This window comes from Pipistrellus hanaki, assembly GCF_964339955.1.
Source record: "Pipistrellus hanaki genome assembly, chromosome: 1".
NCBI lineage: Eukaryota > Metazoa > Chordata > Mammalia > Chiroptera > Vespertilionidae > Pipistrellus > Pipistrellus hanaki.
This window is the reverse complement of record NC_140503.1, coordinates 55,842,378-55,859,708: the sequence shown is the minus strand read 5'-3', so window position 1 is coordinate 55,859,708 and position 17,331 is coordinate 55,842,378. Positions and strand designations below refer to the sequence as shown.

The 17,331-nt window shown below is 45.0% G+C and overlaps 1 protein-coding gene across 1 annotated transcript in view; it reads right to left on the bottom strand.

Annotated features, from left to right (window-relative positions):
- The window catches only part of SHC4 (SHC adaptor protein 4), a 113,000-nt gene extending 95,894 nt beyond the window's left edge, over positions 1 to 17,106 (bottom strand). Inside the window, exon 1 of the mRNA XM_084899093.1 lies at positions 16,047 to 17,106. Within this exon, the coding sequence (XP_084755219.1) occupies positions 16,047 to 16,637 (591 nt within the window). The 5' untranslated portion in view covers positions 16,638 to 17,106. The remainder of the gene's footprint in view (positions 1 to 16,046) is intronic.
- Positions 17,107 to 17,331: the final 225 nt, after the last annotated feature.

The following is a 17,331-nucleotide window of genomic DNA, read 5'->3' as shown; positions in this document are numbered from 1 at the left end:
TCAGCTGCACAAATGGAAATGTTACGGTGAATAGCAGCAAAGTCCTAGGGCTTCAGCAACCACAGGGCTGCTTCAGAATTGAATTGAAGAGGTATAATGATCAGAGCTAGAAAGAAGTGACCTGCTAGTCAAACACAAAACCCTGCTCAGAAAACCTTTGCATTGAAAAGGTCTATCTACCACAATCCCCTTATTTTTGAAGCATTTATGTGATTTCCACAAGTTTATATAACATTCCCAAGCACTAAACAGGTATAGAAAATTGCTAATCTGTTCCCATTATCACCGACTTCAGGCTGTCAATGAATTCTAACCTAGATTTGTTAGTCAAACTCAAATGATGCCTGTACATTACTTAAAGTGACACCTACCGAAAATAACTTACATAGAATCTTAGGTTTAATTTGCTTGTTTTGTAGCTCGTGTTCATTTTTCAAAATCTCAGCACTTTCAGCTGAATGCAAAAAATAGAGTACTAGGAGGATCTCTATTTCTTTAAAGTCCATTTGCAGGAGGTAGGTTATGATTTTCTACAAGGATATGTATTTCAGTGTAAGCAATCAGAAAGATAGGGATGTGAAGAACAATGCCAAAGGTAGGAAGAGGTCAATCAGTGGTAACAGCTAATAATGGGAGTCTAGTTCAGGTTTGAGATTCTCATGGAAATTAGTAAGTGTCTTTCCTTTTCCAGCCACAGACTATACTCCATACCTCCAACAATCTCCCTGAATACCGCTGACTGATGGCATTCATTGAACACACAAATGGAAACCAAGAGTAGGTGACACCATGCAGATGGCTCTGGACCAGCCATTCCCATCATATTTAACGGTCTCTTCACAGCATCATTTCCTTTAACATTCTTATGAAATTCCATATCCTCCAGAAACTCCTCTGATCCTCCCACTGAAGAAATGAGATGGACAATTCAACCATCACCAAAAATCTTCCTTTCCACAATCTAAGCCTACAGGCTTTGAAGTGGTCCAGGGATGGTCTGTGTAAGGCTCAGCACCACTCTGGGTATAACACTGTAATGACCTGTCTTTGTCTCCTCCAACTTAAACCATGAGCTCCTAGGAGGTCAGGGCAGAGACTCTGGGTTGCCTACCTCTATCCTTTCCCTGTATTTCCTTTCCTTTGTTCTTCCTTACTAATAGAATCTCCAATGTACCCAGCTTAAAAACTATCATTTCCCAGCTTCCCTTGAAGCCAGGAGACCAATGGGATGTAAAGAACATCATTGGATTCCAGGAAAGCCCTGAAGTGCACCATTTTTGTCCTTGCTCATTCCCTACTGTCTGGAAAACAGGCATGATGGGGGATGTTCCAGTGGCCGTGTTGCAATCATAAATGAGGAGCTTGAGGTTGGAAGCTATGGATTAAGGATGGCCAAAGAAGAAGATGGGAGGAGCCTGGGCTATTGATAATGGTGGGACTGCTATGTAGCTCTGGACTACCTATGGACTTCTTTTATGTGAGTCAAACAGTAAACCACTGTCTTGTTTAAACTCCAGTCATTTGATTCTTTGTAAAAACCTATTCCAAAGTGATACGGAGGCCTTTTCACCTGTGTTTTGCAGATGATGGTCTGGGAGACAGGACTCCTCTGTGGCTCCCTTCCTACCAAGTGAGTTTTGTGAAAAGGCTTAAGACTAGAATTAGTTCAGCAGTTCTTCAACTGATTTTCCTAGATACCAGCAAAAGTCACATCTTAAAAGTAGTCATCTCTTTTATCTGAGAGATTTTATTAATAACATCTTAACTGGAGGTCTCCTACTTGACAACTTCAAGTGTTCTAACCATGACTGAGAATTCAGAAGTAACTGCCCAGATTTTTTAACTAAAACTTATGCGTGTGTTTTTCCCGAGGAGAGCACCTCGGTCCTTCATTCAGAGCCCATGTACTCTAGACTTAGAGACAGTTTTAACAGGTTGTCTTCTCAGGACTCAGAAGCCCAAACTGGAGTTTTGGGTTCTCCTTGGGATAGGCTCACCGTCAAAAGCAAGGAGTGACAGCTGACTGAGCAGAAGGAATCCAAAAAATTTCAAAAATATAGACATATAAAAATTTCAAGCTCTCCTATTTGGGGACGCAGAGTTCAGGGGCAACTAGCCCATTGCACTCATTAGCTCCCAAAAATCTGCCCTGCTCCCAGCACAGCACCATGACTGTGAAAGTGAAAGCTCGTGCAATCTGTATTCACTCACAGGCGGTTCCGAGACCCAAGAAAGTTGAAAGCACGTGTCCACACAAAATCTTATATGTGAATGCTCAGAGCAGCATCATTTATAGAAACCCAAAAGTAGAAACAACCCAAATGTCTATCAACTGGTGGATGGGTCAACAAAATGTGGAATATCTACCCAAAGGCCTATTATTTGGCCATAAAAAGAAATGAAGGCCCAGCAGTTGAGCATCAACCTATGGACCAGGAGGTCATGATTCAGTTCCCAATCAGGACACATGCATGGGTTTTGGTCTCGATCCCCAGTAGGGGGCATGCAGGAGGTAGCTGATCAATGATTCTCTCTCATCATCTCTCTCTTTCCTTTCCTCTCTAAAATCAATAAAAATATTTTTAAAAGAAATATAACACATGCTACCACATGGATCATTCATATATTCATATATATATATATATATATATATATATATATATATATATAATTGATTTTTTTACAGAAAGAAAGGGAGAGAGATAGAAACATCGATGAGAGAGTCATCAATCAGCTGCCTCTTGCACACCCCCTACTGGGGTTGTGCCTGCAACCAAGGTACATGCCTTTGACAGGAATCGAACCTGGGACCCTTCAGTCTGCAGTCTGACGCTCTATCCACTGATCCAAACCGATTTTGGCCACACGGATCATTCTTGAAAATATTATTCTAAGTAAAAGAAGCCAGACCCAAAGAACAACATATTATATAACTATGTTTATATAAAATGTCCCAAATAATTGAATCCACACAGTCAGAAAGTTGATTAGTAGCTTCTAGGGGGGAAAAGGGGTCTTAGGGAGAGACTGCTATTGACTACGTGGCTACTTTTTGAAGTGCTGAGGATGTCCTAAAATTTGATAGGGGTTATGGTTGCCCTACTCTGAGAATATACTTAAAACCACTAAATAATACACAGTAAGGGTGAATTTTATGGTATGCGAATTACATCTCAATAAAACTGTTACAAAAATAAAACATAGATCTAGAGAAAAAACTGGCATTTCCCTTCCAATCAGTTATAAAGCATCTTTGGAGAAAAAGAAGCCTATAATCTTCATTACACAAAGGTTTCCATGTCAGTAAAAATTTTAAATCGTAGAAGATTGACTTCTAAAGGAGGAAGCTTCCATTACCTAAAAAACCCCATGATATCCTGGCGATGTCAGCTCAATGAGCTTGACTGTATTGGGATTCCTACCAGTGGGTATTGACAGCATCTGTGGGCACATCATTCAGAAGAAACAGCCCTCTCAGCTCACTTAAACAGTTGGGTGATGACTCACAGAGCTTCTGCCCTTTCACTTTTTTCAGAGTTGCTCAGTGTGTACAGGAAACATTAACTTACTAGCCGGTGAGCCACATCAAAACCTTTCTGGAAGTCAGCAGGCTATAAATCATAAATAAATATATTATCCGTGAGTAGGCACATTATGCTTCCTGGAGGCCTCCAGAATCAATACTCACTCCTTGCCAAGACCCAAGGGCCTCCCACAGCCATGCCGACATCTTCCCCATCCTTCCTCTTTCTTCCCCCTCTACCCCCTCTCCTCCTTCCCTCCCCAGAATCTCTCCTTGGTTTCCCGTTGGTGCTTGCTGCCTGGCGCTCTCCCTCCTCAATGATCATCTCTGCTCTCTGTGCAATACTTTCTGAACATTCCCTCCTCAAATTAGGTGCAGCGATAGAGTGCTTGCAGTCTTAGTCTTTCTATTCACAGAACTTTGCAACTTATTACCGCTAGTCATACGAGATAAAGAATTGAAGACCTGGTACTGAATAAGGCTTTTTTTGTTTCTAAGTGAACAGCTCACAGCCACTCCTGATAGGTTAACATATTTTTTAAAACTTATCTCTGAATTTGAAGGGATTGCGAAGAGATTTGAGATAACTTCTGTCCTGTGAGTCCAGCATTATGCAGACAGGTATTAGCTCCCATGGGCTGTCTACCCCGGATGTATAGGTAGGGGAGTGGGGGCGGGGTGCAGTTAAAGCTACTCTGAAACGTTTTTAGGTATTTATTTCAAGCATTCAGTACCCGTAAAATGTTTTCTTTTCAAATCACTCTTTCCAAGTATCTCTTCATCTAGCCAGAATTAGTATGTTTAACATCATTTCAGAAACCAAAAGAAAACCAAAATGGAAATAGATGCGCTTCTGGTCAGCATTCTCCTCCATCCCACCCACAGGTCCCATTCTTGGCTGAAAAACCCGCCTGTGTTCTCTCCAGCAAAGCCATGCAGGGCAGTGAGCGGGAGAAAGGATACATTTTATGGAGTAAAGTACCTTGGTTTCTGACAGACGATATGTAAAAATTGGTTTTGGCTAGAGCATATTTCCATTGTTAATGTTATCCCATCTGAGAAAGATACGCATTCTTTCCAAATGACAAAAGCTACTGATAACAAATTACATCTACTCTTGTAACAAATTTATTCTATTCCTTTAATGCAATGGTCGGCAAACTGTGGCTCAAGAGCCACATGCAACTCTTTGGCCCCTTGCGTGTGGCTCTTCCACAAAATACCACGGCCTGGGCAAGTCTATTTTGAAGAAGTGGCATTAGAAGAAGTTTAAGTTTAAAAAATTTGGCTCTCAAAAGAAATTTCAATCTTTGTACTGTTGATATTTGGCTCTGTTGACTAATGAGTTTGCCAACCACTGGTTTAATGTTTATAAAATGTTGTGAAGATACAATTGGCAACCTATAAAATGCAGATTATTGTTAAAAGATACAAAAACTAGAAGTCCTCATTTAGTCTGAAACTGGTAGAACTATGTTGACTTTCGGTTTCCTGTGCAAAGGGAAAGGCTTAGAGTCATAGATGAGTTTCTAAATTTAAACCTCTCTAGTTGCTGATTCAACAAGAAAGCCCACTGCATAGGAGAACATATTTGCCAATGATATTTCAGATAAGAGTTTAATCTCTAAAATTTACTTAGAACTCATACAACTTAACAAAAGTAAGATAAACTATCCAAACAAAAAATGGGCAAAGGATCTAAATAGACACTTTTCGAAAGAGGACATACAGAAGGCCGAGAGACACATGAAAACATGCTCAAAGTCACTAATCATCAGCAAATCAAAACAACCATGAGATACCATCTCACACCTGTCAGAATGGCTATAGTCAACAAATCAACAAATGACAAGTGCTGGTAAAGATGTGGAGAAAAAGGAACCCTTGTGCACTGCTGGTGGGAATGCAGACTGCTGCAACCACTGTGAAGAACAGTATGGAGCTTCCTCAAAAAAGTTAAAAATGGAACTCCCATTTGACCCATTTGATCCTAGAAACACCAATCAGAATTATATATACACCCCTATGTTCATAACAGCACAATTTATAATAACTAAGATTTGAAAACAGCCTAAGTGCCCATCAGCAGATGACTGGATCAGAAAACTATGGTACATCTACATACTGTAATATTATGCTGCCATAAAAAAGGAACTGGGCCGAGACAGTTTGGCTCAATGGATAGAGCGTCGGCTTGGGGACTGAAAGGTCCCGGGTTCGATTCCGGTCAGGGGCATGTACCTTGGTTGCGGGCATATCCCCAGTAGGGGGTGTGCAAGAGGCAGCTGATCGATGACTCTCTCATCAATGTTTCTAACTCTCTATCTCTCTCCCTTCCTCTCTGTACAAAAAATCAATAAAATTAAATTTAAAAAAAAAAAAGGAACTGGATGGAACTGGAGAACATTATGCTAAGTGAAATAAGCCAGTCAATGAAACACCACATAACCTCACTCATTTATAGATAATAAAGAACATTATAAACTGATGAACAAAAAGATAGATACAGAGACAGTAAAGCATCAAACAGAATGTCAAATTACAGCAGGAAGGTTAGGGAGAGGTGGGGAGATAAGAGATTAAAGGAAGGACTTGTATGCATGCAGATAAGCATAACCAATGAACGCAAAACACTGGTGTTTAGTCGTTCTGGTCATTCTGGTCACTTAGGCTTTTATATACATATAGTTATTCCCTGTGGTTTTACTGCTATTCATTTTTAGGAACCATCTCAAATGCCATAATCTGTTCTGAAAGCCTTTTCTCATTGCCCAGCTAGAAACTGTCTCTACCTCTTAGAGTTTATTACACTGATGGATTTGACTATTTGCTGTAGGTATACATCATTCTCTACCATATGTTATTATTACTCATCTCCTGGTTTTAACTGGGAGTTTCACAAAGTGTGTTTGACAAAACAGTAGTTCCAGACAGAAGCTAAACAATAAATTTGAAAATGCTGCCTGCTCTAGTCCTTAGGAATTTCAGTGTGGAAGAAGAAAAACGAATGTGTATGATAAATGTCTAAAGGTGGAATTAGCAAGACTTGGAAATTGGAGGCTGTGAGGGTAAGACAGAATTAGTGGTCCAGAACAGCAGTCCCAACCTTTCAGACCTCATGGACCACCAGTTGGTGACTGCTGCTCCAAAGATTTCCTTAAAACAGCAGTCTGTGAGGTCTGAAAGGTTGTGACCGCTGGTCTAGAATGACATTCAGATTTCTGACCTGAACAACTGGGAAGTGCCATTAACTGAGAACTCAAGAGGAGGGAGTGGAGGTGACGGTATCCAATTATGTCTGGTGGGCAACAGTTGAATTTAATATCTTAGTGGAGAGTGGCAGTAAGAAGATAAAAGACCAGCCGAAACCGGTTTGGCTCAGTAGATAGAGCGTCGGCCTGCGGACTGAAGGGTCCCGGGTTCGATTCCTGTCAGGGGCATGTACCTTGGTTGCGGGCAAATCCCCAATAGGGGGTGTGCAAGAGGCAGCTGATCAATGACTCTCATCAATGTTTCTAACTCTCTATCTCTCTCCCTTCCTCTCTGTAAAAAATCAATAAAATATATTATTATAAAGGTGTACACCTGAAATTAAAAAAAAAAAAAAGATAAAAGACCAAACCCATGGCTTTCTCAGTTCTTACTATCCTTGAATAATCCCTGAGTTCTCACATAGTTTTTCCAACTTCTTTCTCCTCGAAACTCTCTCCTTCTTCCTCATCTTCTCTCCATCCTGCTCCTCAAGCTGCTAGCTCTGTCCTTGATGCCTTTCATTCCTCTGCCTCCAGGAAATACCTAAATGTGGCCTGCTCTAAGCCTTCTCTCTGTGCTCCATAACCTCATTTGCTTAGCCTTGTTCATTGCCAGTGTCTTGATGATAACAGCAACAAACATAATTTCTCTTCAGCCCTACCTATTTGATGTCCTCCAGGAGATTCCCACCTGGATGCTCTGAAGTCACGTTGAATGCAACACATGCAGAATGGAACTTACCCCCAAATGCTTCCTGCTCCCCACTTCCTCCTCTCATGGGTCTCACATCTTTCCCTGTTGCTATTGCCACTGCTTGGTTCCCAAACAGCTTCTCACCTGAGCTCCTTTTTGGATCCTCTCTGAGCACTGCAGCCCTATATAATCTTTCTAAAATATACCTCTGAGTTTGTCATTCCCCTATTAAAAAAATTAATAGTTTTCTCTTGGAAAACCCAACTTTTCAGACATTATACAACTTTGTAATAGCATCAGTTCATCTTATTTTCCCTCAGACCTCCTACAATTACCCCATGCCTCTCCTACCAACTCAAATTGCTCACTGCTTCCCAAATGCATCCTCCACTTTCCCACCTCTATGCCTCCCCTCCCTCCCGTCAGTGTCTTTGCCTACAATGCTCTTCCTCCATCTCTGCCTGTGAAAATGCTACTGATTTCTCCAGAATCGATGAAATGCCTCCTCCTTCATGACACCTTCTCTAATCACCTCAAATGGAAGGAGTCCGCTCTCCTCCCTCAACTCCCACATGCTTTACTTACATTGTTTTGGTGTCACTTACTATACACTGACTAATGTTATAGACATATGTGTGGACATCTTTGTTCTCCTTCTACCTTTCACATTAGAACGTCCTCGTGCAAGAATCATGTCTTATCCAGAAAAGGTACTGAGAAGCCTGGCCTGGGAATCAGGAGATGGGAATCGTAGTCCTTGCTCTGCCGCCTGTGACCTTGGATAGCTTAGCTCGCCATGAAACAGAACTTTGCAGTCTAATATATCAGTCTGTGTCCCGAGACCAGGGTTAAAGGAACCATGCTGAGGAGAGGAGAAGGAGGAGGCAATGCTTTTCAAGGCCCTAGAGTTGGCAAAGGTAAAAAAAAAAAAAAAAAAAAATCAAGTTTGAATTATACATTTTGCCATTTCCTAATGAATGATTCATAGAAATTACGAGCTGACGAGACACTGAGGGGAAAATCCAGTTTCTCAGGTTGTCCTTATTGCCCTTGGGCTTTTTCCTCAGGTTGCTTGCTTTCCGGCACTTCTTCCCTCCTAACTAGAGGGTGTTTCCATTCCCCAAACAAACCCTTCTAAAAATTTACTTACAAGTTAGTTGTTAAAAATCTTAATGCATTTCCTATGGAAATGAAGGTCTGGACAATGGTAGGATGCCATGGTTAGGATACTAAGCTAGCCTGGAAATGACCTTTAGCCCACACAAAATCTTATATGTGAATGCTCAGAGCAGCATTATTTATAGAAACCCAAAAATAGAAACAACCCAAATGTCTATCAAGAGAGAGAAATATTCATCAGCTGCCTCCTGCACAACTCCCACTGGGATGTGCCCGCAACCAAGGTACATGCCCTTGACCAGAGTCAAACCTGGGACCTTTCAGTCTGCAGGCCAACGCTCTAGCCACTGAGCCAAACCAGTCAGGGCTCTAAGACTCTTTTTCTAGTTAATATTCTGTGGCCAGAGGTGGTCAAGGACTGGACAGTCAAACCATGTGTGAGGGTTTAAGGAGAAAAATAGGCCGGGCTGGTGTGGCTCAGTGGTCAAGTGTTGACCTATGAAACAGGAGGTCACGGTTCGATTCCCAGTCAAGGCACATGCCTGGGATGTGGGCTCAATCCCCAGTGTGGGGTGTGCAGGAGGCAGCTGATCAATGATTCTCATCATTGACGTTTCTATCTCTTTCTCCCTATCCCTTCCTCTTTGAAATCAATAAAAATGTTTTTGGGGGGGGTTTTTTTGTGTGTGTGTTTGTTTTCTGTTTGTTTGTTTGTTTGTTTGGTGTGTGTGTGTGTGTGTGTGTGTGTGTGTGTGTGTAGAGAGAGAATAACAGAAACAACAGGACAAATCTGCCAGGGTTTTCCTAAGCTCTAGCAGAATCGACTCCTACATCTATTCCAAGAAAGAAACAGGGGGTGGGGGGAAACCACAATACTATATTCTCAAGGCCAAATTATCAGTTTTAGCTGGACTTATTTCCTCCCACCCCTTCTACCTTCTTTTAACCACCAATGACTTCGAAAAGAGGGAAATTTGCAGTGGACTGTGAGTGCCTGACCACACCTTTATCTTGCATGAACCGTGGGACTGTCTCTCAGGGGTTTCCTGGAGTTACAAACCTCCCTCGTTCAAGGTTAGAGTTACCGAACTGTGTGTAGCAGGGCCTTTTTCTCTAAGCACTTTGTCTGTAGAACAGAGAGAAAGGCTAACTAACTCCAGCTGCTTCCATAGTCCTCAGGTTGAACTCTGAGCCCCAACCTGGCCTGGCTGATTAGACCGCGTGAGTGATGCCAAGTTCTCAGGATCCCAGCCACCATCATTCACCCCGGCCTGCCCCGGACCAGACTGTCCTCTGCCCCCTTTCCCATCCCCCCTACCTCCCCGCTATAATCCTACACTCAGATGCTGTTCCACACCCTGACTCCGCTCTCACCATTTCTCTGAAATTGACCACCTGCGCCCGTGCCATATAACACACCCCTTTCTGCCTGACTGGTGACCAGCTCAGTGTTAGTAAGAGGGTGCCAAGGGCATTCCTTCTCCTCTCTATTAAAGAGATGTAAAAAAAAAAAAACATTTCCTTCAGGAAACTGTCCTGAATCTGTTTTCAAACCAAAAGAGATACTAAGAGAAGGATTTTTTTAAAAAAACATATTTTATTGGATTTTTTTTCTTTTTTACAGAGAGGAAGGGAGAGGGATAGAGAATAGAAACATCAATGAGAAAGAAACATTGATCAGCCGGGACCGGTTTAGCTCAATGGATAGAGCGTCGGCTTGGGGACTGAAAGGACCCGGGTTCGATTCCGGTCAAGGGCATGTACCTTGGTTGTGGGCATATCCCCAGTAGGGGGTGTGCAAGAGGCAACTGATCGATGACTCTCTCTCATCGATGTTTCTAACTCTCTATCTCTTTCCCTTCCTCTCTGTACAAAATCAATAAAATATATTTAAAAAAAGAAAAAAGAAAAAGAAACATTGATCAGCTGTTTCCCACACACTTCCTACTGGGTATGTGCTGCAACCAAGGTACATGCCCTTGACCAGAATCGAACCTGGGACCCTTGAGTCCACAGGCTGATGCTCTACCCACTGAGCCAAACTGGTTAGGGCAAGAAAAGGATATTTAAGACCAGTGGGAAAGGAGACCTGGAGTCTCAGGATCTCAGGCAGCATTTTGTTCAAACTTCTTTTTTTAAATCTGAGAAAATCAGAGGGGTAAGGTGATTCACCCAAGGTCACACAGCTATTTAATGCGAGAGCCATTACTCTAACTCAGATCTTGTCACACCTAGACCTGTGCACTCCTGTGAAAAAGATACTTAGGCAGACAGAACATTGTATCTCTGTGGACTACATCTAATCTAGACAACAGACAGCATTAATTTATTAGCTCGGTATTTAGATATAACATTAGACACAGGAGGATAGACAGTACGAGTATGGTGTGATATTTACAAAGAAAGTAAAGAAAATACCTCAATACAAATTTGTATTTGCATACAAAGCTAATAAGCCCAATACCCAAGAACGTCTATGTGGGCAAACACATTGCAGTTAATGTTCTGGGAGACTGTTATGATTGAATTACATCACCCAAAAAGGTAGGTTGAAGTCTTAACCCCAAGAACTGTGAATGTCGCCTTATTTGGAGGTAGAGTCTTTGCAGATGTAATCAGGTATGATGCAGTCACACTGAATTCATATGGGCTCTAACCCAGGGTCTGGTGTCCTGATGAGAGAGGGAAATTTGAACATGGACACACAGGAGAGAAGAGGAGGCAGAGATAAGAGTCATGTATCTACAAGTCAAGGAATGCCAAGGACTGCTGATCTCAGAGTTCTAGTCTCCGGAACTGCAAGAGAATAAATATCTGTTGTTGTGAGCCACCCAGTTGGTGATACTTGTCACAGCAGCCCTAGGACACAAACACAGTCAGAGGAATTGGTTGGGCTAGGCTGAGCTGAAGTGAGGAAACTGAAGTCATGCAAATGAATGCGGTCCATCAAGCTCTAAGGACCATCCAGTAAGGAACCTCCTCTGCACAGTGTGGTCCTCCACACACGCTCCTCCACTCCACACACGCTACTCCACTCGCACGCCTCCAGGACGCCTGGAAGGAGATGAGCAGTGGAGGGAAACAAACCTGGGTTTGAATCCTGTCTGCTACTTTTGGGGTCTCAGTGCCCTCACTTGGAGAAGACAGCCTCCCTCTGAGGGTCAGTGTGAGAAGACTGTGCTCACCTGTCTCACCTGTCGCAGCAGGATTGTTCTTTGTCTTTGCTTTATGTAGTCTTTGAACTAAATTACAGGCCATTTAGGAGGTTGGTGACAGGAAAGGTTAAACACTTCCCACAGGAGAAAGGAGCCTCGGGTCATTCAATGCTGGTACTGGGGGCACCGCGAAGGCCATGAAGACCAAGCCGCCCATTTTGGAGATGAGCCCACCCGTCACGTTGTATGTTCTCCACACTCACCACAGACACGTGGGGCAGCTGGGAGGCCTCCAGGTGAATGTCTGCTGATGGGTGAAGTGACTTGGGGAGACCTCAGGAAGAAAGGAGACTGAATCTTATGTGGAAAGTAAACCATTTGGCATCATGGAGCAGACTTCACTCACCTCCCTCCTCTGCTCAGACCTGACTGTCTGTGTCTGGCCCAATGCCTCTCAAAGGATGATTTGCTAGCCATCTCCCTTGAGTGACCTCCAGGGTGTTCAAGGCCTGAGCTTAAATGAAAGTGACTCCAAATTAGGTGCTCAGGATTTCTGAAGTATTTTCAGCTGTATAGCTGATTCTACATCAAGAGGCCAAAAGAATAGTCATTTTTTAAAAGGATACTTAACCCAAAGTCAACTGTAACTTAAGAGTAGAGGGCAAATACAGTTCCTATTGTGAAGATAAAACGTGCAAGGAAACTAAATGAACTATGCCATTTTTAACGCCCCCCTCCCCCTAATATACCTGCCACCTCCACCCGGACCACTGCCCTTCTTACTTCCCCTGCTGTATTGCTCTCTTAACACCTACTACACATGAAATATTGTATTGACTTGTTTATTCAATATTCAACCAGGGCCCCTCTCTACTCCCTAGAATGTAAGTTCCAACAAGGCCCAGCCCTGGTCTCTTTATTCGCTATGTATCCCCAGGGCCTGGAACAGTTCCTGTCACATAAATTGGTTCACAATATATATTTGTTGAATAAATGAGTGAATGAATGAACAAATAAGTTTGGGCCCGGGGGGGGGGGGGGGGTCGGGGCAGTCATATGATGCCAATGAGGAAGTGAAATATGTGGCTGCCTCTTGCCTATAAAATCTGTCCTTATGCGACTCACCATTAAGAACATCTCTGCCACCTCTATGCCTTGCTTCCATCATCACCGAGTAACCTTCCTATGTGCCTGTTCCTATAGAGCAGTGTTTCTCAACCTTTCTAATGCCAAGACCCTTTAATACAGTTCCTCACGTTATGGTGACCCCCAACCATAACATTATTTTCTTAAAATTATGGTCTTAGGAAACCCTGTTAGCAGTTCTCAACCTGTAGGTCATGATCCACAAGTTGAGAACCACTGCTGTAGAGCCTAAGACCATTGGAAAACACAGATACTTACATTACAATTCATTAACAGTAGCAAAATTACAGTTATAAAGTAGCAACAAAAATAATTTTATGATCCCACTGCTATAGAGGGATTACAATTTTGGTTTGATATTTTTCACTGTACATGAATAGGTTTCCATTTCATTTTTGTAAAATGGTTCACATCTCAAAGAATCCTGAGGAACAAAATCTCAACCACAATGAAAACCTGTGGTGAGCTGAAACTGGTTTGGCTCAGTGGTAGAGCGTCGGTCTGCTGACTGAGGGGTCCTAGGTTCGATTCCGGTCAAGGGCATGTACATCGGTTGCGGGCACATCCCCGGTAGGGGGTGTGCAAGAGGCGGCTGGTCGATGTCTCTCTCTCATCGACGTTCCTAGCTCTCTATCTCTTTCCCTTCCTCTCTGTAAAAAATCAATAAAATATATTTAAAAAAAAAAAAAGAAAAGAAAGAAAGAAAGAAAGAAAGAAAGAAAGAAAGAAAGAAAGAAAGAAAGAAAACCTGTGGTGAGAAGGGCCAAGAATGGCACACAAGGAACAGGGTTCTAGATCTAACTGTCCTTTTGACTTCTGTGTGGCCTTTGAAAAATCACTTATCTGGGCTTCACTTTCTCTGTGGAGGCATTGAAATTGACAACTTCTGAGCCCCTGCCAGTTTTCAAAGTTAGGATTCTATAAAAATTATTAAAGTTAGCTCTTCTGTGTATATGTTGACTTCCTAAGAGAGGTGTCAACTGGTATCTCACATCACTGTCTAATGGCAAAATAGTATGGGTCATGGGTCAGCCCTTTTCCTGGGGGTCAGTTGTTATCGCCAGGAAAGACAGATGGTGTTCTCATTAAAAATGTAAAATGCCAGTGGAAGCATTCCCCAGGGACAGTGGAGAGCACACAGAACTCTTTCCACATTTAAAATGGTACAGGTGGTGCCCGGGTGTGGGGTGGTGGGAGGTGGTGCAGAGGGGAGGAGAGGCACGGCAGAAGGTAGAGGAAGTCTCAGTGATGGGAAGGCAGGTGGCAAGACCATAGGTTTGGAGAATCAGTCATTTTCCTGTGAGGACCGAGCAGACACTTAAGCTTGGCAAATGAGACTGTGCCCATGAACTTTTAGTGGGTACATGGAGCTATTTCCATTATGAGTCATATCATTGTGGAGGAGTGCAAGAGCTGAGTGTCCCATAAATGTATCTTCCTTGGAGGTTTTAATTATCCATTTTCCAAGGCTGCCCCAAGCCTGCTCTTTTTGTAACCCTCTCCTTGTTCATTATTGGTCTTCTTAGAGATCTAAATTGCCTGTTTATAATTATCGGGCTAGCTCTGAAATTTACACCTTCACATGAAACTTCTCACCGGAGTGCTAGTCTTCTGTGGCAGCCTCCCTACCAATAAGTGCCACTTGGATAACATCACTTTACATGTATGTAACATGTCAAGGGCAAACACAGCATGAGTCTTCCCAAGTCACTGGCTTCGCTACTCTTATCCTGAGACTTAAGTCTGAAGTTGCTTTTCACTCCTCACAATCCCCTTCATCAGCCTTCCCCTCAACTCCCATAAACAACAAGAACAAACTCACCCATCTGCCCACTGCTCCATAAATGTTGACTATTCTGTGATTTGTATTATGATCTAACATGATCTGATCCATCACCCAACACTGCTGAGGCTTCTCACAGTCTCTCTCACATTCATCTCCTTGCTCTCATCACAGGTTGATCTTTCTGTAACCACTTTGGTGAAGTCACAGTGTGCTTACAAACCTACAAGGCATCTTGTTTGCTAGTCAATGTTTTAAAAACTCCTCATTCGGCATCTAAGATCTTTGGTCAACTGCTCCCTTCTCCCCGAGCCACCCCTGATCTATTCTGGCCTCTTTTTGACTCATATTTGTTTGAGCACCAGCTAGGTACCAGCCTCTCTATGACCCCCTCACTGCCCTCCAGTGTGCCTTCTCTCAGGAGGGCCCCGCTTCTGTGATGCTGACCTGCGGCCACCACAGCAACACCTGCCTTTAGGCTGTGCTCACATTCTTGCCCAGGTGGGAGTCTCCTCCCCTCTGCCAATCCAGATGTGTTCTCTCTCCCAAGATGCACCTTCCCCTGAATGTGTCTCCTGAATGAACCCCAGATCACAACCTTCCATCTTTCTGAATCCCCTCAGCATTCTCACACGAGATATCTATTATTAGTTATATCTCTCTTTTTATTGCACAGGCATTCATCGATCTCCTCAATTGAAATGTGAGCTCCAGAAGGACAGGACCAAATCTACTACTTTCACCCAGATCTGGACTGGGCAAGAGCGGGTGCAAAGCCAGCAAGGACCTTGATTTTGCACACGGCTCCTGGACAGGTCACACTTGCCTCAGTGTAGGCAATACATGCAAAAATGGGCACCGAAGACCTAAGACCAGCTCCTCAGACAAGACTAGAGACTTGGCCGTGTTTTGAGAAGTGCTTGTTAAATGCTAAACTAAAATGTAAAGCATAATTCAAGGTCCTTATACAGCACGTATTCCTCTAGCACAGAATCTCTACTGAAGTACCATGGCCGGTATAACCGACCAGGTCTCAATCGCTAATCAGATTGGAAATGCTGGACTCTTCCTGGCCAGAATGCTAGGTCCAGTGGGGACAAGAAGGCGCTATCTCCGCTGTCCCATCAGAAGTTGCCCCCACACCTGGCGACTACCCTAAGTTAGCACTAGTTCGTGTCCTTGAACCAAAGTTATCCGACTCCAATACAGCCTGTAAGCCCGGCTCCACTCCTGCCTGGGTCCAGTTGCACAGGGTCTGGTCCAAACCTCGCCCTCGGCCCGGTGCTGTGCGGCCCTTTGCAGAAAGCAGGAAAGATGCCCCTCTGTCCCCAGGAGCCCGCAGGACTGTCGAGAGGGAGACGGGAAATGGACTCACCTTCACATAGAAGTTCATGCCCATCCCCAACAGGTGCTGCAGGAAGTGTCTGTCCGGCCTGCTCCCCGCGGCCGGCTCCCCGGGGCCCGGGAAGGGGCAGGCATCGGGAGTTCGGGCGCTCGCCCGGCGCCCCACCAAGTCCTGCTGCTGCGGAGGGGCAGACCCGGACCTGTTCAGACTGTGTTCGGGCGAGGCCGGGCTGCTAGGAGCCGGATCCTGGCTCTCCTGGAGCTTCAGCCGGGGCACCTCTTTGGTCCCCAAGCAAAAGTTTTTCAGACTCAGCAGGGTGGCCGGGTTGGCCAGCTTCACGCTGGCCATGCGCGGGATCAAGGTGCACAGTGGGGTGGGGCTCTCCTGGGGCGCCGAGGGGGCATCTTCCGCCGCCGGCAGGTGCGGGGCTAGTGCGGGGTAGGGGGGCTGCGGAGAGCCCTTGCTTCCGACGGAGGAGCCTCCGGGACTGCCTTCGTCCAGGGACGTGACGGACTCGTTCCGAAAGCGGCTGTACTTGGCCCTGTGCAGCATCCCGGGGTGCCCGAGCAGCCCTACATGCAGCGCGAGTCCTGCCAAGCCGTCCGGGCTGCGTTCTCGCATAGCCTTGGCGGGGCCGGCACCGGGTCCTCCTGCATGAACCGCCGCCTCGTTTGCTGGATAGATGACCTGCTGGATAGACGACCGGTGCGAAAGCCAATGTCCCCGCGCCCCGTGGCCACCTCTTCGGCTCGGTGGCCGAGCCCCAGGGGGTGACAGCCGAGAGGGCAGGCGGCGCCCCGGCTTCCAGTCCTTCAGCACCCGGGGTTCTCTCGCCTGGACTCCTGGCTGGGTAAGCCTGGGCTGGGTCCCGGCTCCCGGCTCCCGGCTCCCGGCGGGCGGGGATCGCTCAAGGCCAACTCTGGGGACCGGATCCCGGCCCGGCCCCGGCCAGCGGGCCCCGCAGCATCGCCCGCGGAGCAGGAGGAGGAGGTTGCAGAGATACTCAGCGCCCCCGCCCCCACCCGCAGCCGCCCCTCGGCACACAGGAACTTTCAAACCTGCTCCCTCCGGCTCCCACAGGGCGGGGCAATGACTGGCCTATTAACCCTTTGTCCCGGTGATTGCCCATTTAAAAAAGAAAAAAAAAAAAGGAAAGAAAGAAAAGGTCTAGAGGAGCCAACGGGCATTCTGCCTGAGTTTCTGGATTCTAATGGCTGCCCTCTCTTGGAAGATCTTGTCTTGCATTCCGTCCGGGCCACCAGCCAGGAGTCCTAGTGACCGGAGCCGCCCGGCATCATTTCAGGGACTTGTGGTC